Source organism: Bombus fervidus, chromosome 17, assembly GCF_041682495.2.
Source record: "Bombus fervidus isolate BK054 chromosome 17, iyBomFerv1, whole genome shotgun sequence".
NCBI classification, from domain to species: Eukaryota; Metazoa; Arthropoda; class Insecta; order Hymenoptera; family Apidae; genus Bombus; species Bombus fervidus.
Genome location: NC_091533.1, coordinates 3,487,275 through 3,510,317, shown reverse-complemented (window position 1 = coordinate 3,510,317; position 23,043 = coordinate 3,487,275). Strand labels below are relative to the sequence as shown.

At 40.2% G+C, this 23,043-nt stretch overlaps 3 protein-coding genes across 10 annotated transcripts in view; 1 reads left to right on the top strand and 2 right to left on the bottom strand.

Moving 5' to 3' along the window:
• Positions 1 to 11,597, top strand: part of LOC139996331 (interleukin-1 receptor accessory protein-like 1-B) — a 128,480-nt gene extending 116,883 nt beyond the window's left edge. Inside the window, exons 6-7 of one of the 2 annotated variants that reach the window (XM_072020656.1) lie at positions 7,136 to 7,273; positions 9,168 to 11,597. In XM_072020656.1, coding sequence (XP_071876757.1) covers positions 7,136 to 7,273; positions 9,168 to 9,607 — 578 coding nt within the window. In that variant the 3' untranslated portion in view covers positions 9,608 to 11,597. The remainder of the gene's footprint in view (positions 1 to 7,135; positions 7,274 to 9,167) is intronic. The other variant, XM_072020657.1, reaches the window with a different exon arrangement.
• Positions 11,598 to 11,777: 180 nt separating this feature from the next.
• LOC139996320 (probable multidrug resistance-associated protein lethal(2)03659) lies at positions 11,778 to 18,536 on the bottom strand. Of its 2 annotated transcripts, XM_072020626.1 has the most exons (15): positions 18,434 to 18,536; positions 17,676 to 17,978; positions 17,433 to 17,576; positions 16,762 to 17,183; positions 16,515 to 16,671; positions 16,238 to 16,440; positions 15,783 to 16,171; positions 15,485 to 15,699; positions 15,183 to 15,401; positions 14,930 to 15,104; positions 14,679 to 14,855; positions 14,125 to 14,581; positions 13,630 to 13,993; positions 12,864 to 13,560; positions 11,778 to 12,773 (listed from the first exon to the last, which is right to left on the bottom strand). In XM_072020626.1, exons 1-15 carry the CDS (start codon positions 18,508 to 18,510, stop codon positions 12,633 to 12,635), a joined length of 4,140 nt encoding a protein of 1,379 aa, XP_071876727.1. In that variant the 5' UTR covers positions 18,511 to 18,536; the 3' UTR covers positions 11,778 to 12,632. The 2 variants fall into 2 exon arrangements, with proteins under 2 accessions (XP_071876727.1, XP_071876728.1); XM_072020627.1 differs by lacking the exon at positions 17,433 to 17,576.
• Positions 18,537 to 18,609: 73 nt separating this feature from the next.
• The window catches only part of Lapsyn (Leucine-rich repeat activity-regulated protein at synapses), a 35,344-nt gene continuing 30,910 nt past the window's right edge, over positions 18,610 to 23,043 (bottom strand). For all 6 annotated transcript variants that reach the window (XM_072020660.1, XM_072020659.1, XM_072020661.1 and 3 more), the window contains exon 3: positions 18,610 to 22,935. In XM_072020660.1, the coding sequence (XP_071876761.1) occupies positions 22,099 to 22,935 (837 nt within the window). In that variant the 3' untranslated portion in view covers positions 18,610 to 22,098. The remainder of the gene's footprint in view (positions 22,936 to 23,043) is intronic.

Below are 23,043 nucleotides of genomic sequence, written 5' to 3'. Positions count from 1 at the left end.
GAACCTTGTTTCTCTTATCGCGACGAACGATCCGCGTTTCGTTATCCGTTTCCTCGGTTCGTCGCGACTTTTTTTTTCTTCGGATTTTTGACAGAACGACCCGATAGGATAAAACGAATGCTGCAATGGTAGTAGGTTGTTCACGTTGGTAGCCTTATCCCTCGCGGTGTATAACGGGTGTGCGCGGTAAAATCAGACTGCTTAACGATAAAATATAACTTAATATAAAATATACTCGGTAATATGGTCGACAGTAACATCGAAACGACATCGATCTCCCTGATAAGTCTGGCAGGGGGTGATCGCTTCGTTTCCAACTAATTGGCCACCGATCGATTACGATCGGCTCGGATCTAATACGCGCAGCAATAAGTCGAGAAGAAAAGAATAACGTAATTTCATTTAAGGTTCCGTTTCCAAAGAAGAAGAAAAAAAAAAAGAAAAATTTGAGAATTCGACAGGTAACCGTGTATTATCCAATTACGAAGCTGCCTGTTATTGCTGTCATCTTATTTCCGTGATTTCGATGTGTACGTACTACTTTTTTTTTATTCCGTATTTAATTTGAATCGTTTCGCGAATAAGGATGAGACTAGTATACTTTTCAAAAATCCTTCGATTAACGTAACAAGCGTTCGAAACGTTGACTGTGCTGTTGCTGCACTCTTCCAACTAAATTATCGCGCACTCGTAGCGAATTATATGTATTTCGCAAGACTTGGAAAGCCGAAGCAACGTTTGCTTTTAATTCTTCCACGCTATTATCCTTGAAGCACACTTGGCATTCAATGCGTAACGCAAACACGAGCAGAAACAGAAATTTCGTAGTTGGAAACTCGCGGTCAGCGCGCATCGTTTTTTTCGGAAGCAAAGTCTTAAGCGAAAGAATGTTATTTTCCCTTTTCTCGGCTTACCGTTGCACGCAGAATCGCTACCCGGCCTGTTGTACAGCCATTTTAGGGACATCCTATATACAAGTACATAAGTTAGCCGCACCGATCGTCCTGGAACGTGTAGTCGAGCGTCTTCCGCGTTGCAGCTGTGCGTGGGTAGACGATGTCGTTGTTCACGGTTGTTCGCCATCGTCGTTCGACTAAATGCTTGCAAAATATCGCGAATGTTGCCGAGCGGTCGGCACAGGTCTATCGCCGAGGGTGCAACGAAAAGGAAGGAAAAATGGGAAAGATCGGCCGAGACACGGGGCGATAAATCGCGGCCGCGCGAGCCTCGGGCTGTGACGAGTTACACGTGTACGACGAAGCCTGTTACGGAAGAAGATGCCGTCTCGTCCGGACAAGATGTGGTCGATAAGGCTGCCGCCGATCGAGTGGCCCCTACCCTAATACGGAAGCTGGAAAATTGCCGCGATTACGGTGCTTCTCGGAAGCAGTGCACCGCGACGTCGTCCATTAACCGTTTTGCGGAGAACGTTTTCTCTTTGTTAGCCGACTGAAAAGATCGCGAACGCGTGCCAGACGAGCCGTGAACCCAACGAAAGTAAGTAAGTCGCTCTGGAAACAACGATTTCCAGAGGAAATCTGCGAATATCCGCAGGCGTTAACTCGCTCGTTGGGGCGAGCAACGCGCGATAATCGAAGTTGCCTAGACGCGAAAACCGAGACTTTCTGGCTGGACCGATCGAACGAACAAACAACCACCAAGCCGATCGATACGATTTCCCTGCTCCTTCTCCGCGCTCTTCTCTTTGTTCCGCGTTTGATTTTCGAATCTCTTTGCGAGGAATTGGTTCGTTTCCAGCGAACCACAAAGGGTAAGAGTCCGGAACGAAGCGCAAATAGGTTGGCAAACGGTTTTTTTTTGCTCCCCCCCCCCTCTCTCTCTTTCTATAGCTTGTCTCTCTGACGAGAGAAACGCTGAAAAATCGGTGGACCGATAAAGATGGCAATGGCGCCGGGATTTATCCAGTTCCGCGATTTTCAATCGGTGCGCAGTCAAAAATTTTGAAAACGCACGATACCTGACTATTTAATCGAGACCATCGACTACTTTTCCCTTAATTATTCAATTAAATATTTTTTGATGCGTAGCAAAATTTTAGTAATTCGTTTAAAATAAAGATATACCTGGCGCGAGACTCGTTTTCCTTTAACGTCGTAACTCTCGACTCTTGACACGTTTGTTCAAAATTACTGCACGTTTTAAAGATAAGATATATGTTCTTTCAAAACCTACCGAAAAATACAGTGAAAAAAAAAAAATATTCAATTTGTTCGTAGTAAGATAAAAGTACAAATGATGAAAACAGCCAGATTTAAAAAATGAGATGCTAATCCGTATGTTTCTTCTTTTTCTTTTTCACGCGTTGCGCATATAAAATTCATTACGTTCCTCCAGCACCGATAACGCTTTATTTATACGCTTAATCCATCGTGCACCATGCACTTACAGGGTACATGCGAAGAGTAAAGGACCGTACAAAACAAGCATTCCGCATCGTAATTTTCTTCATAATCACTTACCTCATTGAGAACAATTTCTACACTTATCTATCGATAAGTATCGAACTATCAGATTTATATGGATACGAGACCGGCTTCCTAACAGAAACTTCCAAGTGTCCCATATTCTCATTCGGAAAGCATAACGCTCCATCGAGTAGCTTCAAAGATAGATCTTTATCGTTCAATGATCAAACACTGGTAAATCTCAAGCTTCGTTGCATCCACTGTACAACGATATTTATGAGAATAATTATATAATTATTAGGTTGTTCGAAAAATGTCTTTCTTTTACAGACACGTCTTTTACAACAACGCGCCTTTATACAAACATGAAACCTGATCTGTCGAACTGTGTGTTGTGATCTTTATTTTGATAGAACAAAATGGATCGTACGTAATTCGATAAAATAATATAAAACGGAAAATGTCGTGCATCCATTGTTTCCTTATAAAACGAAAGAAACTTTTCGGACGACCTAATATTATTTTGCAAGTATTTGTAAATTAACGTTAAAGCTTCACCCCTGTACCTTATCTTATATTCTACGAAATGGACGTTGTTTCTTCGAAAGAAATTGTCGTAAAGCAAATAACGCGCGACATAACTTTTAAGTAACAATGAAATAATCGATCATATACTCTGATTCTTATACGTAATATAAACAAGAGACGATAGACAAACAGATCATCCCCATTTTGCATGTTTTTCGATAACTTTCTCACCGAACGTGTGGACATGTTCAGAGATAAAACAAAACACAAAGACAATGTACTGAATATTACGAGATTTGTTCGCTCCTTGTCGCATTCGATTTCTCGTAGGCTTCGATCCGTACTCCGTGACTCTCTCGATAATATTACATTTAGATTTGGTTTAGCTATAGAGAACTCATTATAGAGGGAGTGTATTCTTGAAAAGTATCTCTTCAGAGTCTCCGCGATAAGACTCCGTTGTGTCTCTACGTTACGCGTAGACGTTATGTACTCAGCTTATTCGAGTGTTTGCGGCGCAGCTAAGCACATATCGCATTTACACGTATGCAACTATAGCTGGTTACATCTTACTCGAGTTCGGAGCTAAAGTTCCAGGCAGAAAACTTTGGAAAAAATGTAAATTTGTCGACCGGTCAAACGACAGTCGTCGCGGTAAACAAGCCAGGCGATGAATTTTCTTCGGCAGCAAAGAAGCAAAAAAAAAAAAAAAAATGAGAACTTGATTAATCGGATAATATAAGAATTTACATAAAGTTAGACGAACGAGAGAAACAAGAACGAACGCGCAATTTTAAATTAAATTTTGAAACCGATCGATCGAACATCGAATCGGTCTGGCAAGGTTAATGTTAATTGAGTCGCTTAACTGTGTTTTAGTGACAGGGGTTTTTAAGAACCCGTTTGGGATTGTGCCATGCAGCGCGATAGCGCTTCGTTCGTTTGTTTGAGGGGAATGCCGATCGACGCGATCGCGCTGCTCTTTTTTTTTCGTGTGTGCAGGTGGTTTACGACTATTTGGAAAAAAAAAAAAAAGTAATTACGAGAGGAAACTGATATGACTCACGACGAGCTACGTTCGAAACCGAGCGCGTTGCGAATTGACGATCGTGACCAAACATCACGACACAGTTCACCACAGTACGCAAACAACGCGATCGCGCTGCGTGGACCTAAAACGATTAAAAAATATTCGAAACGCTTGATCGATTCCAACGCCAACGCGCATATAGATAAAACAACTGTGTAATAAACGGTTGATTAGGGAACGAAATAGCATCGTTAGGAGAGTTTTATAGCTGAGAAAAGCCGGGATCTTATATGAAATAGCTTTACATTAAGCGTGTCATGAGAAAGGTTGGAAATCGCTAGTTTAGTTCAAAGTCGTTCGACCCGGTCGGTTGCTGTCCCGCAGAGGCTGATGTTACGCGATCGTCCGTGTCGTCCGTCGTTCGTCGATCGATGTTCCTCGGGAATACACGCGAGAACGATCGAAGATCGCGCGCAAAGATAACGTTCTCGATGACCCCGTGACCGACTCGACGCGTCCAAGCAACGACAAGGAATAGTCGCACGAACGATCGGTCGCTTTCACTCGTTGGCACTGGCGGTGTCTACGACGGAATTCACGACGTCGCGTCGTTTCGGAAAGCAATCTCGCAAGCGTCCCAGTGCCGCTGAAAAAGAAACGAATCGACGTGGGAAGAACCGTGCGATCTGCTGCGACGAATTTTTGTTTCTGCCGCGACAAGGTCCCGTTTTAAGGAAAACGAGTAAATAGGAAGCGAGTATCTTAACGCGCGAGATCCTCGAAGACAATTTCGCTTGTTTCTCTTTTCCACCTCTATCGTTTTCGTCGATAGAACTAATTTTATATTTATATTTTGTGTCTTTTTATATCGATACTGTTTTTCGTCCAGTCGCGGGGAAACGCGATAGCGTTGAAGCGCGTCAACGGAAGTTGTAAATTCCCGTTACGATTAAACGAATCGACACCACGAGCAGGGCGATCCCCTTGTTTCTTCTAGGATAATAGGGGTGTTTGGTTTTGAATATAACTGGAATCTACAGTTATATAATCTATATCTATTTATTTAACCAGCCTACAATACTTGTTGCGTCGACGGATATTGTTTGACTTCGTCGTGTCGGAAAGTACAATAATTGATCGATCCGAAGGTTGATCGATTTGACGGGTAGAGCACCGAGAACTTGACTTTTGATATTTTTCGATATTCTAAGCGACTTTGTTCGTCAGGGATTTCGATGTACGCAATATGAATTTTGAACTGAGACTGACTACCCTTGGATAAATTCCTTGTCCTCTCGGGGAGACGACCCCACCACGCTCGGATCACGCCGCAGCTCGCGCCGATGATCAGTATGCCGACTTCTTTGTGAAAATAAAAAACGGACCGAAATCGACGTTTCTGGAACTCGCGGCCGGGCGGCAACCGTGCGCTCGTCGATACATTGTATGTTTCGTCGGGAAGATGAGACGATTCGTATATGACGCTGGAGGACCGCGAGAGACGGTTAGAAACACGAACCATACCAAGCCTCGCGACGTAACAGATACATCTGTTCAAAATATCTTCAATTTAATCTCTTTTATAAATTAATTTCAAAGAGTGGCTGATGCAAGCGAAGGATAATCGTTTTAATTGTTCCAAAGAGACGATTGGTCAGAATTGAAATACGATCAACACTTTGAATGCCACGCCAGTTTTACAAGATTTGGCTGTGGAGCCACGATGAATTTTTTATTATACCATACATGAATATTAAAGTACAATGTAAACTGGTCCAGACCCGCGCGCTAGCAATGTTACCCTGAGAAAAGGGTAAAAGAACCCTGGTAGGTAAAGGGTAAAATAAAAGAACCCTGAAGCCAACGTCGCACATGTATACATGCACATGTTGGTCTGACCTCGACGCATTCTTTTGTCTATGCGCTGTCGATGGCTTCAGTGCCTGAGAAAACTGAAAACCAGAGTTTTCTTAGAAGCGGCGATCACTTCAACAATAACTATCGACTATTGTTCAAATTATGTATTTCTACTGATGTTGGTGCGCCGATCTCTTTTGTCTATGCGCTCTCGATGGTTTCAGTGCCTGAGAAAACTGAAAACCAGAGTTTTCTTAAAAGTGGCGATAACTTCAACAATAACTATCGACTATTGTTCAAATTATGTATTTCTACGGATGTTGGTGCGCCGATCATCGGTGACCCTCACGACGCCACGGCCGAGTTGAGCGCCGGTCACAGGTGACCCCATGGGTATTCAACGTGTTAAACTAGGAACGAATCGTTTAGAAATAATAGAAATAGAAGATGGTAATCTATTCGTTGAAAGAAACGTTGTTATCTCCGCTGCTCTCTTCTCTTCTTTCAACCATCCTCGCCACGGTTCCACAAGTTCCATTTATTCCACGTTCCACCGACTTTAACCCTAGAACTACCGATAATTAACACGAAGCTATTTCTACCAAAACCAATCAAAATGACTGGTCTTTAAAAAATACGTTATAATAGAATATTTTTATATTTATTGATTTACTACCTTCTTACAGAAGGAATTCCATATTATGTAGTACATTTTAGGTATCGTTAATCCATTTGGGGCCATAATCCCTAAACGAGGGTTGACACATTTATAAAATCGCAGAACCAGTGATTTTGACTGGTGTGGTATTTCTAGTGTTAGCATCTGGCGATTCGGAATGTTCCGAATAATTGATATCATCGTATCGAACGATACGCAGTGAAAATTTGAAAAACGTGTGGGAAGTTGTACAAAACGAGGAAACTGGTTAAGATAAACAGATTGCCTTTTACACTTTGACAAGTACCATTCATTTTGTTTGGTATTGGTATAAGTAGTCTTGATACAAAATTATTTTGAGTTCGAATACATAAAAAACGAAACAAAATTCATTCTATTATTCTTTTAGTTATCGTTGCGAAAGTCGTTACATCATTGCGGGAAAAAGATACAACATGAAGCAGGAATCTTAAAATAAAATTGTAAAACCAACCAGTTTGACTGGTGTGGTAGTTCTAGCGTTAAATATCTGGATGGTCGCGATCGAAACGCGCTTCGTGAGATTTGCCAGGTGGAAGCGGTGAGCACGACCATAATAATACCTTTACTAATTACGATCGCAAACGCGAATTTCAGATGGAAAGGAATGCGACGCTTTGGTGTGCTACCACGAGAAAGACTCGAGCCTGGTCATCGGTATAGTGATACCCACGCTGGAATCGAGGCACCGGTACAAGTGCACGGCGCTGGAGCTCTCCCAGTTGAATCAGAATTGTAAGTCTCGGGTTTAATTAAACGCGGCACCGAGTCGCTCTCCGAGGGAGAAACTGCTCGTTGATAGCGTTATTAAGTTTCCTGTCGCGTGGTAGACCGAAAGGGTAAAGTAAAGGCTATTCCAAGGTCTCGAGGGATTGCTCGGTTCCTCGGAATCTCGCTAGATCCTTCCTCGCGATCGAGCGCGTAGCTGTTGCGGCCGAAAACCGCCCAACACCCTCGCTGCAAACTCTAAACTCTGGTTTCCTTGGGATGCGATGGAGGATCGACCTGGGAACGGCGACCGAATCTCGCGCGCCTTCCGCCTCTCGACGAAACAGCGCCAACGACGATGACGACGAGTCTTCGTTCGAACCGAGATTTGCCACGTTTAGTCGAAGAGACTCGGAACAACGTGCACGTAAAGACGTTTTTAATTTTGGCCACGTAACGTCGCGCTGGAGAACGCTGTACGGCGTCGCGATGATCAGAAATCCAGGGAGAACGATAACGGGGATGGTATTTTGGCGGAGAAATTGGCGAGAACGAGCGACGAATAGAATCTCGCGAAAGAAGGCTGAAGGGAAAAGGCGAAAGGAAAGCTGGCGAAACGGGGACGATTACCGGGAACAAAGGCGAACAAAAGTTTACGGGGTATAACGCGATCTAGTTTCGCAGCCACGTCGTCCATCCTGGTTCCGCATCTCATGAATATCAACGGCTAGGTGCTCAGCGTTGATAACGGGTGCTCGGTGAAAAATATTCAGACGCTAATTTCCTTCTAATTGGCAGGACGAAATTGGGCCGTGTAGGTGAGCGAGCGGTCGACCGCCCAATTTTATTAATGCAAATTGCCCCGCGCTGCCGGCTCCGATCTACCGATGCAAACTAGCCTATACATAAATTTTGTTCGCCATCCGTGGTCGCCGGCTGCCCTTTCTCCTTCCGTCTTTCGCCTGTGTCGCGAAATCAATATGCGCGTTTTTCAGACTGAAAGTCGTTCGTATCGCAGTTCGGAAGATCTTGTTCCTCGTGGCGAACGATGCACGCGCAAGCTCAGCGAATGGAGAACCGGAAACTGCCGGAGAAAGAACGATCTATCGGGATCGCGGAACCGTGGTCCGGTGCGTGGAAGTTTGCGAATCGAATTAGAAAGTTGGGGGGCCGGCTTCTTCGTCCGACGTCGTCGAGCGTTTAGTTCGTCGCTATGATTCAAACAGTCGCGGTTTCGAATTAAGCGTACGCGGTACCGCGTCCTCCGCTGATTCTGCGTTTGCGCTTCGCCAACTTCCGGTAACGCGTGCCCGAATCGAAAGACCGTTTCGCTCGCGCTTTCTTCTCTTTGTTCGCTCTCCGTTGTCCGCTCGTTCTCGATTCGTCGTTAAAAGCGAACGAACCTCGGAATTTTGGAAAGCAGACGGAAGAACGGTTGAAAGTGAAAGAAAGCTTTGGCCGAAGTTGCACGAGTTCGGATGAAACTCGAATTTTCCGCATCGACGGTTGCGTAGCTCCGATTCAAAAGTACTGGTCAAGCAAAAGAGAGAGAAAAAGAGAGAGAGAGAGAGAGAGCGAGAACGCGGTGAAAGCTTTCTATGGTCGTGGCATAGTTGGCTCGCGTGCCGACTCGACGGAATCCAGTTCATCCTTTGACTGATCGTCCATTTTGTTGGTAATTCATCAAACATCGGCGAACAAACGACAGGATGCCGATAAAGCTCGGTGCTCGCGCCCAAACGTCTCTCTACCAACGGTTATCGATGCCGAGGAATTTTCCAATCGCGATCCAGTCGATGACGCCGATTTAACGTTTCGTCGTTGTTAACGTTCGTCCGTACGTACGTACATCGTCGACGCTCTAATCTCACGAATTGTTTCCACAGTCGAAGAAAAAGAAATACAACGATTTTTCTTTCAGGGGGTGTGGAGATCGGGCCGCACGCCGTTTCCAGTCGAAGAGTGATCGTGGTGCTGAGTCCAGAGTCGCTGGGAAACGTTTGGAACGAAACGAACGTGGGGGTTGTCCTGAATCAGCTGTCGTCGCTCGCCACTCGAACGATAGTCATCATCACCAAGAATCTATTGAACACGACCGCGATCGCGAAACGATCGAGTCGAGCTTACAACAACATACGCGAATACTCGCTCGATCGTTTGAAGGTTTTGCATTGGAACGACACCGGGAACTTGGGTTCCGGCAGCCACACATTTTGGTACAAGCTGCGGCTCGCAATGCCACCGATTCGACCGGTCAGCTCCGAGAGCGGCTGCCAATCGGTCGCCATGATCGTTCAGGCGAACGGAAAATGCGGACAGCAGAAGGCTCGATCGCGCGAAAGTCTCGAAGTTCTCGTTTAAAACGGAGGAAAGCGAAACGATCGAACGAAGGAAACGACGTAATGCATCCTTACGTAGTTATATACTTACATATACCTACGTAGTCTCTTCGTCCGCGTTTCTCTTTCTTTCGCTTTTGTACGAAAGCGGCGACAAGGCCAAGTATCCGCGCACTTGCCCAAGTATCCATGCGTTTCGTGTAGAATCAGACGTTTGAAAACGTTCGTTCGCGTAGCGTGATAAACGCGCACCACGTTAACGCCGTTTCCTCGCCGAATCTCGCAAATAGCCGCATCTACGGAACTGTGAAAAATGTAGCGGTTTCGACGCTCTCCAGCAACCGATTCACGACCGTGTGTTGTCGTTCTGACTTGTGCTTTTCACGTTGTGACGTACGCCTTGGACGTACGCTCCTCGACTTTTGTCTACGAGAGCTACAGCGCGACCCTTTTAATTTTACTTTGGCTGCAGACCGTCCTGTGTACGACGAGCGAAATTCATAAATTTACTTGAACGTGCGCAAGTCGGACGCGAGTAGGTTCGACCATGTCGAAAGATACACGCGCACCACCTCCCTCCATCCTGTTTTATCTTCTGCACGTGGAGCAGACGCGACGACTGATCGCGATCGGCGAAATTCGAGGAAAGAGGAATTCGGGCGAAGCGCGCAGTCTTCCTTTTCGCGCGAGCACGCGGCGAAAAAAGAAAAATAAAAAAGGAGAAAGAAAGGAGAGTAAATAAGAATGAAACGCGTTGGAGAAGTTAGGAGAAAGAATAACAGGACGGAAAAAGTAAAGCGAGTCCTCTGCCACTCGCCTATATATACGTAATCGCTTCTCGTTTTCTCTGTTTGTATATATCGGACAAATCGGTGCTCTATCGTCCTTATTTATTATTTAGCTAAGTCATCGTACTATTTATACGACGTTTAGATTTTAGCGATCTCCCTTGTATCAGTATCGAAATCACGAATTACGTAAAATTCGCGTCTACGTTTTCGGGCACACTTTTCTAAGCGGATTTTACGCGCGGTTTTTAGCGAACAACAAATCTACGCACGATAAGACTAATAATGAACATAGATATTTTATACTGGTTTGTATATATACATATATATGTAAAAGGAGGAAAAAGATAATAAGTGCGTGTGTAGTAGGTGCACGCATGCGCGTGCACGTGTATGCGTGTGTACATGTGTATTATATGCGAGATTCTTTTCTTTTTTTTTCAAAACTATCGTTACGTCGAACGACTACAAGGCACTTAGAAAGATGTATCTGCGAACGTAACGTCAAACGATAATCCTGTAATTCTAATACTAGAGTAACGATTATCTACAACTATACAATATACACGCTCTACTATACGATATACATATAACCTAGCCGTTATACCCGCGTAATTGTACTTTAAATGTTACGCGCACGCGCAGAACCGCAACGTGAGCTTAATTTTAATATCATAGTAATCTCTTTACTGTCAGTATTACGATACACTAGTGTACTTGTCTCGCGAGAATGTGCCTGGGCGATTGACTCGCATCGTGGCCAATTGTTGCGAGCCGAGTATAAGCAGAGTATAGACATTAGGAGGTATACTTGTTTATTTAGCGATATAGAGAACAACAAAACGACGACTATCCTCTAATCGTCTGTCGTCGCGTTTCTTTCTTTTTCTTTTTTTAGTATATATACATACATATATGCGTGTTATGTGTGTATGTGTGTGTTTGTGAGCGTGTGTGTGTGTGTGTGTGTGTGGTCGCATGATGGCAACAAACTCGCGACCGTTCTTACAATTACCTATGAAACAGAACGGCGAAAAATGTGTGTACTGTTGCTTCTCGTCTCCGTTTGATGGCGTACATATCGAACAGAATCGACGATACAAGGCTCTATACGTACCAAATATCGGACGTCCGTTTCTCTTCGTGCTGACGTAATTAAGAAGTAAACGGAAATTGTTGTTCGAAAATTCGATAATAAACAAAGAGTATTTATATTTCCAGAAATCGTGTGTCTCGGATCGTCACTTTTTCTTACTCACATACGAAACAACGTTACGTTTCGCAACGTTGCTGAAACCACTGCCGTCGTTCAGCCGTTAAAAGGGCAACGACGACGACGACATTTTCCAAGTCGAGTAGTATTGGAAAATCGTTCGAGGGTTAAACGAAAAAGATAAAGATGTATTATCAAGATAAATGATTCCCTGCATTTATATTTTTCATCTATAATTAAATTACATAGGCACTTGTACATAAAACAATTGATTTCACCTAGAGGTACAATATATTTAATTGCACAGCGAATAAAATGATCACGGGGAATATCAAATATAAAACACGAATCTTTTAAAATCTCGCATAGGAAGAACTGCATTCCTGACACAGTACAAACTGGAAAGGTTTTTGTTCGAACTGATAAAAATCCTTCTCTTCCTTATCACATAATATAAAACATTGCGATGCAGACGGAAAACATTAGCAACCCGTAAATATTCTTTCAACGTTTTAACGAAACTGATTTCATATAGCACCCATCGGACAAAACGTTCTATTTACAAAAAATCGAGCGAACATCTACCCCCTTTAACGAATGTTTTTTTTTTTTTTTATATATATATATATTCTCGTAGCATCAACCAGCGATGACGAGAGAAGAATCGCAACAGCGAGGTAAAGCTTTATTCCGCAACTGTATATATGTATCGTTTATACAAAAATAGCGTCTATCACGTATTTAAATTTAAGTACGTTCGAATCTCGTCACGGTTATTCAAGGCAATGTTTATCTGAATAAAAGTATGTTAAGTTCATTTACAAAAATCTATGTAATAATACTGTATCGATGAACACGAAATCCGGTGAAAGATGGCTTGTTCAAATGACGTATGCTTCGATAGAGTTAACTAACCCGACCGATCAATAATCGTATAAAGAGAATATAAACTTATAAAATATAGCCCGTGGAGTTTGTAAAATCTAAAAAAGTGGCGTTTATTACCGTGTTTCGTTTATGAAATTGGCAAATGCGTTACGAAATTATCAGAGTGTGGTCGACGTACGATTCTCGTAGGTTTGGCGAGCGACTTCCTTTAAAACTTCTGCCATTGCAGGCCCGGTTTCGTTTATCATGCTGTTTAGATATCCTTTCCTTTCGATCAACACGTGCGGAGCATCAAACTCCTACGAGGTTAAACAAATTTGTTAAATCACTCTTCTTATCTTCGACTTACCTTCTGCTAGTTGTAATTCGATGCATAATGAGTAACTTACCACGGCTCTACCAGCATCCATCACTAAAATTCGATCACTGTCCATCACGGTATTAAGACGATGCGCGATGGTCAGCACCGTACAAGTGGAGAATTTGGAACGAATGGTTTTTTGAATGAGTTCGTCGGTTCGTAGATCAACGTTCGCGGTAGCTTCATCGAGAACCAGGATCGGATTATTTTTGACGATCGCGCGGGCGAGACAAACCAATTGACGCTGACCTACGCTCAGATTGGAACCACCCTCGTTAATATGAGAATCCAGTCCCATTTCCTTTAATTCGACTTCCTCTAACGCTTGCCACAGCAAATCGTCGCTGTAGTTGTCGAAAGGATCTAGATTGCTTCTCATTGAACCCGAATACAGGAAAGGTTCTTGAGGAATTATACTGATCTTCGAACGCAAATCGTGAAGTCCGATCTCGTTGATCTTCACGCCATCGATCTCGATGACACCATCGAGCTGCGCAAGACGAAACAACGTCGATATTAAGGATGACTTGCCCGCTCCTGTACGTCCGACAATCCCTATCTTTTCTTGCGGATAAATCACAAAGTTGAGATTTTTCAGCACCGGAGGCTCGGCCGCATCGTATCTCATATATACATTCTTAAACACAATTTTACCCTCTTCGGGCCAACTTTCCTTAGGTTTTTTATCCGGCGTGCTTTCGAGCGGTGGTTCGCTTTCCACGTTGCTAAAAATACAATTCGTAAATATTGCTTGCTTAAAGATCATGCTAATGATATTCTATCGAGACGCTCACCTGTATTCCACCACACGTTCCACCGAAGTCATTTGATTTTCCAGTTCGGTACTTTGCCGCATACCCCATTGGAACATTCCGGTTAATCCAATACTTTGCGTTATGGCCAAACCAATGTTACCACCCTCCGTTCCATCATCTTGCACCAAAAAGCTCAAGGTGACCAGCATGATGTAGATAACGCAGAAGAAATCCAACCAGAATCCAAATGCTCTCGAAGAAGAGATGAATATGTACCATGCTGACGAGTGTAAGTCTTGGTGTTGATCGAATTCCTTCGTAAGAATCTCTTCCGCTCCAAAGGCTCGAACAGTTGACAGCCCTTGCAGAGTTGCACTGAGATGTCCAAACACCGGTGACCGAGCTAGCGTTTTTTTATTACAAATTATTTAATCGTTACAATTAGTCCATTAGAATTAGAATATGAAAAACGATACTTTTCGCTTTTGGAAATAAAACGCGGAGGAAATAATCGTGTTAGAAACAAATACTTACTAACTCCTTCGAGCCGTTTCACGCTGCGACTAGTTGCCAAATAAAAGACACGAATATAGTAGAAGATGATTCCGATGATCACGGTGGGTATTAACAGCCAGTAGTTGGCTATCGCAACGACGACTATAATACCAAGAAGGGACAGGCCAATTTGTAAGGAATCGATTAGAGCTATTGGTAACACCTCGTCGATGGCTCCCATATCTTTCGAGAATCTATTAAGAACTCGACCCGATGGATTTGTATTAAAGAATTTCATTGTTGCTCGACTTATGCATCGGAACATACGATCGTGTAATTTAGTCGAGGCTCTCATACACGTCGTAAAGAATGTAATCGAACGTAGTAGAGTAATTACGACAGTGGAAACGATTAAGGCAGTGTACACGTACATGCAGACATCGCGGCTTATCGGTCCTCTCCAATTGATTTCAATCTTACCATTTGTCTCGTTCACCTTTAAACGAATATATTTACTCGTGACGATTCATCGAAATTATAAAATACAAAAAGAAGAAGAAGAAGAAGAAGAAGAAGACAGCAATGATAATTACATATTTTTCTTCCATATTGACCCACTGAGAGATAAAGAAATCGCTGGCACTGGCTAATATCTGTGCGAGCACGCAGAGCATAGCAATCGTAGCTACGATGCACCAATTTCCACCAGCTTTAAAATACGATGCATACACTTTACCGGAAACTTTGCCCTTTGTACGCGCTTCAGCTACCTACATATAATTTACAAACGCTTCTAGTTTTCGCTCGGTCTTTGTTCGCTTTGACGAACAAAATATTTACTTACCTCGATCGGATCCTCTTTCTCGGTAGTGCTACTCTTTAACGAACTCAAAGATGTACTACTAGCGTTCCGAGAATTAGACCTGCTAGCAGGTACAGAACCTGGTCGTTCTTCTTCAGTAGGATTTTCTAACAATCTTCCAAAGTCCATTCCCATCGCAATAAGCTCATCGTATGAACTGAAACGAGTAAAACTTGAATTAAATAAATAATTTGAAGAAGAGAAACGTGACAAAACTAGATGCCACGGATCGTACCCGTCAGCCTCGATTTCTCCGTCTTTCAAAACGATTATTCTATCGACATTTCGTAAGAACTGTAACTGATGCGTAGCGAGAATTCTAGTCTTTCCCTTTAAATATTTCACGATACATTCTTCAAACATATGTTTGCCTACATGCGCATCTACGGCGCTTAGCGGATCGTCTAATAAGTAGATCTCGTTTTCTGCATAAACCGCTCTGGCTAAATTGATCCTGTACATGCAAATGTGATCGATTAATTGCAACACAATATCGTCTTTAATAGAATGCATATAAATAGTATTATAATTACTGACCTAGCACGTTGCCCACCCGACAAACTAATTCCTCTTTCACCCACGATCGTTCTGTCGCCGTACGGCAACAAAGTGAAGTCTCTTTTTAATTGACAAACCTTAACCACACGTTCGTACCGAAACTGATCCATTTTTTGACCGAACAAAATATTTTGTCTAACAGAACCAGCAAACAGCCACGGTTCTTGACTAGCGTACGCGATTTTCCCATTTACCTGCAAAACAAAATAGAATGTTTACAATTATTTTATTATAGGAGGAAGATATAATTATATATAATTATACGAACAATACGAACCTCTATAGTACCCGATTTTAATGGTAATTCTTTTAACATTACATTAAGTAAACTACTTTTACCAGACCCAACTTGGCCAACAACGGCAATTAGTTCGCCTGATTTCACGTTGATATTTATATTCTTTAGCGTATCTTCGTGATCGTGTGAAAACCATTTGACATTAGCATTCTTTAGCGACATAATATATTCTCCTCGATAATTTGTTGTCTTATGTTTTCCATCACTTACACCTTCTTCTATGATATTTGCATCATTTTTACCCTTGTCATTTTTTGATTCCTTCTGCTTGCATTCCATTTTATCGCTATTTTCGTCAATTTCTTCGTACAACATAAACTTTTGTAAACGTCTTACAGAAACCAACAATTCAGCTATTTGCGTTATTCCTACGACATCGATTGTTTTGTTAGATTTAATCTATCGCTAATAGTTGTCTATTCGAATATACTTGCCTTGTGGAAAGTAGACAGTCATATTTATCCGCAGAATATTATAATACGCTTGTAACATGAACACTTTGTCGGCAGTTATTTTATGACCGTACAATATATAAGTTACTATTGTAATGAAAAGTGACATCCTTGTCGTAAACATAATGAAAGACATAGTAATACCTCTAACTAAAGACATGCCTCGTATAACACTAATTTCTCTCCTGTAACGATATCAATGATATCATGTTTGCAAATAGATATACGGAAAAGAAAATTCTTATTATACAAAAAATACCTTCTTGCCCTTTCAATTAAACTACTAAACGGTTTCTCCCAGGCATACATTTTGATCGCTTGAATACCATTAATAATTTCATTAGTTAACCGGACTCTTTCATCTGTTCTAAGAGCAGTTTTTAATCTGTACACCGAAGTTTTTTTACCCAAATATCCTATATTTTTAAAGGAAAAACAGAAGCTATACACAATACAAGAAACATTTGTACTACATTTAATACACAACAATTATTAAGTTTCATTACCTTGTAAAGGAATAAACAGTAGAAGTATTATAACTCCGAAAATAGCGGATAATTCTACTTCCTTGTACATAAAATATGTTATGATTATGGTTTCTAGTGGTCCAAGCCATAAGTAATGTAAATATATAAGTGCTACATCAAATCTATTAACATCGTTAGATAAAAGATTCACCGCTTGTCCTATTGTCGTTTCACCCAAAGCGGTTTTCGAAAGCTTCAATGCTTTCCTATAGATCAGTGTACAACAAGCTATACGCATTTTCATTCCCATATGAAGTATCCCTAACATGTACGGATGAGTAATAAATATCAACACTCCTGAACATAATATTACACCACCTGCATATAGATAGGCATCTTCTTTTGTCATTGTATCAGTGTAAAATTTTAAAAGCTTTCCGAGGAATATTGGCTGCATTACTCTGTATATATAAAACATAAGAAGTTACTATTCATGAAATATCAAGTAACTGATTAATTAACTAAATTCCAAACTACATAAACGACATCTCTATATTGATATTATTAAATATTAATCTAAGTAGTTAACTAACTAGCAACTAATTTTGTTTTACTTTCTAAGCAAAAGAGAAAAAAATATTAAGCTATCTAATACCAGATATGAGAAAAGGATTAGTAGGTGCAAGATACAACGGGCTTAGGGACTTAACGGTTTCATCGCTTCGTCAATTTCATGAACTTGCGAATTGGAAGAATTGTATAATCTGGTCGTTATAATATGCAGTGGCATAGATTCGACTTTCGTCTGATCGTAGTAACGAATCAAAAGACCGAGAAACAAGGGTTGTGACAATCTGAACAAGTAATCAGATTTGAAAAATTCGGTGCATTTGATTAACAGATTTTCTATAATTATAATAAATAATAAATATGAATAAAATTAGACAATGTACCTAAACACTATGTCCGAAATCGCATAAATTACTCCATAGAATATTAATTGAAACCCAAAACATTTCATAAGGACCTTTAGTAAACTAGGCTCCTTCAATTTCTTTCTTCCAGTATAACTTTCATCGCTACTTCCTTTTTCCTTGTTCAGTAATTTCTGTTTTCTATATGCTTCATAATCTTTTTGCCATATTTTTGATATTCTTGTACCTAAATAAGTGCTATTATGTTCTTTGAGAGTTTTATATAAGTCGGTTACTTCCAAATCTCTGCGATAACCAGCCCAAAAAGTAGGTAATGTAAATCTACCAACAAAGATAAAGTTTTTATTATGACAAATGATGTTCTAATTTGACATAATTTCAATGATAAAGAGTAAGCAATGCATCAGCATTTTTACTTTGCATTATCTTCAAATCAATGACTGAACCAAATGTTACAAGGCAATAGAATTATCTGTTTTCAAACGACTAATGTCAATAGTACCTGATTAAAGATAATAGGAAAAGTTCTTTCAAAAATTTTTGTCTATAAATACTGGTAGATAATGACAAACATTGACAGCTTCTTTCTCTCTCATTTATTGACTTAACAATATAATTCAAGATAATTCTTATACCATCTTTTGCAAGACTTCTTTATATCCGATTCAAAGGTATCTTTAGTGAAACATTGCTTACTTATCACCGTGAACTTGTGTTTTTATTAGTAGCCAATAACAGGAAAGAAACGAACAAGTCATTGTATTCTTTGAACTTACGCAAATGTTATATTACTAAGTGGATTTGCTCCTTCTCTAGGATTCTTTCTTCTTTCTGCTTTTACTTTTCCATCCATGACGGTTTTTGATTAATTAGCTTTTCCTGCAAAATTTTAGTATGGACAGGAAAGATAACAATTTTTTGTTAAATTAATGTATATTTACAAACAATAAAATTAATGTACTATGCTATTATAACTTTATTATTTCACTACAAATATATACAAATGAAAGATAAATAAATAAGTAGAATAGGCATATACTATGTAAGTACTTGTTCTGATAAGTGATGTACAAAATGATAAGTTAACAAATCAAATCTAACAATATAAAATATATCTTTAAGTATTGGTAGGGTTTTATCAGATTTCTAATTGGCATTAGTACATATTAATAGATATTATTGCTCCCGATTTGACACATGTTCTATATTTAACATAAGTACAGGAAATCGATATCTGCTCCTATATGTAAAAACTTTTAACAGTTCTATTTAATAGCAACAATACAAAACGATTATACTAACTAAATACGTTAAAGCAGACCATTTAATAATTGTACACTTAAACGTTCTTAATACTTTTACAGAATACTTTGGTTTAATCTCCTTATATAATATGGGATTGCTTGCTTAAAATAATGCTTCAAAGAACATTGATTAAATTACTGGTTATATATCAAATTGGACTTTACTCGTCCGATGTAATCTACACGTGCTTACTTCTTGTAAAACTATTCGAAGAAATCTGATTGGCAAGGCATTGACAAATCGAGTTTAACATATGTAATAGAAACTAGAATTTACAAATTTTCGGCAGTGTGCGCTACAGTTTGATTAACATCTTTAATAATATTACATGATTCATCGTTTGTTAGAATCACGTCTGATAAATGAACTGTCATATCATCATCACGCTTTTTCAAGATAACCCAAAACGATAGGTTTGATGCATGTTGCTGGCAGATAGAAGCGAGAAATATTATAAAATGTAAATGAAGGAAAACACAAACAAATGTTTAGTCAGTGTTTCGCGCGACTTACGATCGAAGAAGATAGACGTATCTATTTTCCAGCATACGAATGTCCCATTACTTTTCACTTGCACAACAATTCGTCGGATGACTAGCAACATCCACTTAAATAGAAGGCCGTTACTTGACTGTGCTTTACTCGCCTGCGCTCGCATGAGTTATTGGTTAACCTTAAACTAATACGTGATATCGCCCCGTAGTTATCTTTGCGTATATCTACACATTTCTATCTTTCTTTTTCTATATCCGTATTACTTCGCAATGACGATCAGGACGGCATCTCTTGACAGACTAATGAAAAGAGGGATCTGCTTATCAACACAGCACATCTTTGATGTAAGAACTGAATAAAAACATTTTCATCAAGATAATCAACCAGCAGATCGATAACTATATCAAATTAACCAAATAACATTAAATAAACGATAATAAAAGAAGCTAGTTTCAACTCCTATTCAAAATTTTCATTACACTGAATAAAACCCGCAGTCATCTAACAGAAGGATTCTAATTTAAGAATTAACTTACAAACTTTATTTAGTTAAATGACTATTTAATTACCCAATGTTCTTGTTATCGATAAATTAAATGACAAGAAAGAGATTTCATCGATACGTTATCTTTTAAAATGTTCATTGACGCGAACAACAAAAGGCAAAACTAAAATTTCTCAATGAAATAATTTCAGGTTTTCTGGTAAAACAATGGTCGACTGGAGTTAAGTTTTATTTCATATAATTTATCGAACTGTCGGTAACACTTTTGTACAATATATCATCGTACGTATTGAAAGTAAAAGAAAATTCAATAGAAATGTATTACAAGTATAATTTAAGTTTAAATACTTAACACATACATATAGAAAAGATATTTATCGATTGGCAGGTTGTAGCTTCGTGTCTTACTTATTGTTAGTTCAAAATTTGATCTTATACTATCAACTCGGATTTTTCGCAATTCGTAGTTCTTCGTCATCTTCGTCGTTGTTTACTAATACTCGAAATGTTCAACAACTTTGTGTTCAGGTAATTGTTCAGGTCTATTTTATGCGGTTAAAAAGAATAACTAAGGAAATTGTACAAATACGAAGAGCTGGTATTAGAGAGCTGGACATAACATAGCATTTTTATCATTTACTTTTTTTCCTTTGTAGGCCGTACTTGAAACTAGGAAATTTATACACAATGCATTGACGACATTTGGCACTTTTTGTAAAAAGCATAAAATTATATTAAATTTAAATGTTCGCTTATAGTGAATATATTTGAGGTTAAAAAAGACATAAATACTTTTGAAAACTCGAACGTAAAAATAATAGAAAATATTTTCTTCGTTAAATATCAATAAACGCAATATTTAACATGACTATACATACATACATACATACGTATGTATTTGCTCGTGCATACAATATAAGTATGTATATAAGATTGTATATAAGTATATATTGTGTGTCTGTGTGTTCACAGCGACGTTACGTTTTCAAGCGATGAAACGAAGTCCGTTTAAAAGACGCATGTGATGAGAATTACATCGTATACATAGTATATATATCATCAAGGCGTCGATTAAGCGTCTGAATTGAAAACACATCTTCTATCAAATTTTACGAATCTCATTTCCAAAAACTTACGTATCAGATTTATGATTGTATAACATTCATTAGCTTCAGCTATACGATAATAATAACACGTATGTATGTATATCGAAATTTTGATATCGCGTACGACGATCAGAGTCGTTGTTTAGCGTTAGGTAGTAGAAACAGGACAAACGACGGAAATTCGTGATATCGGTTTTCGATTAAATTCATAATCATAAACTTGAATCATAATCCGAGATTGCACGGTTATTTATTTTGCGTAGGAATTCACCTGAATTTCTTGTCCTTGTAAACGCGTTACAATTTAATTTCACGACTTAACGCATTTCTATGATCGCAAGAACATTGCTAAGTACTTGGGTGCCTCTGAATAATTCTACCCTTCCTCCGTCCGATATTCGAAATCTTTCGATGGGGGCGCGTCTTCGCTGTTTCGAACCGATGGCAAATCGATCTCGCAAATTCCGAATGAAACTCATAGAAACGAGGCGTTCGGATTCCAGGAAACTGATACTAGAAATACACGGTGCGTTCGATCGAATTTCTGCAACCTAATATTCCCATAGTATAACTTATCGCAAGGTTATCCTGTGAGAATACGAGCAGAGGCAACATCCGTTTTAATACTTGTGTACGTTGGCGAATCGACATACGTTGGAAGCAAGTTTTCGTATCGGTTTCCTTGAACGCGAAGCCTCGCTAAAGTAATTTCTTCCGCATTTTCTACCTACTACATTTTTCGCCATCGCTTTCGTTTTTTATTAGATCACACTTGTTACGGGATACTCTCATATTCATGAAAGATCAAGGTCTCACGTAACACCTTATACATATCAGCGTACATTTAGAAAGATAAAAAAAAAAAAAAATGGTTTCGACATATGTCTTTTTCTTTGTTCTAAGGGTCAGACGAACTAACATCTGCTTCTCGTCTTCCTGTTTCTCATTTTGTTCGTTTTTCGTCGATCGAACATAGAATCGAATCGATCGTAGGTACCTCTGCTTGACAACTGGACGCTATGGCCAGGTTTCAAGTGTTTTCCGGTTGGTTTAAATTACTGTTGAGTAACTCGGTATTTGCGTTGTTTGCGTTTAGCCTCTGCTCTTCCTTCAGCTTCTTCTTCTTCCGCTTGTTTCTCTTGTGCACACAAAACAAGCTAATGAACAGACAGAAGAGGAAGCCAGAGATGCAACAGGCGATCAATATCCACGTGTTCCTGGCCTTTTCCGTCTCCGCTTTCAACCGCTGTATTTCCGAGCACTGCTCGTACAGTTCCGTGGTTCTATTGCTGAACTCCGGTTTCGTGCATCCCCTTTCGTACTCTTCGGTGCAATTGTAGACCGGTCGCGAATGAATTCCACGGATGCGCAGCCACGCGTTCAACGTCTGGCACTCGCAGCTATTCGCGTCGAATTTGATCGGATTTTTAGATAAGTCAAGGATCTGTAAAGAGCAGAAGGAAGCCAGATCCTCCGGAGAAACAGAGGCAATGCTGTTGCCCGAGACGTTCAGGTGCAACAGCGTGGGGAGCGGACCCAACTGTGGTATTTTGTTAAGCCTGTTTTTCGCTAGCTGCAAGAAGATCAACGGAGACTTTGCTTCCATGTTTTTGAATAGGTCGTCGCTCAGTCTATTTTTCGCTAGATAAATCTTTTGGAGATACGGTAACTGGAAGAGACTCTTGGGAAGGGTATCGCAACCGTTTGTCGACAGATCGATCACCCTCAGGTATCGCAGATTATCGAATGCTCCCTCCTGGATCTCCTGGATGAAATTGTCGCTCAGATAAACGTAGGCGAGATTCGTGTACGCCGCCAGACTGTCGTTCGTCAATACTCGCACTCTGTTCACCGACGCGTCCATCACCTATAGCAAGAATTCGATTCGTTTAATGCTGCAAACGGAAGAACATAACAGTTTGGGAGATAGTGACGACCCTTTTCCGTCTATGATAACTTACTTTGCCATTAGCCA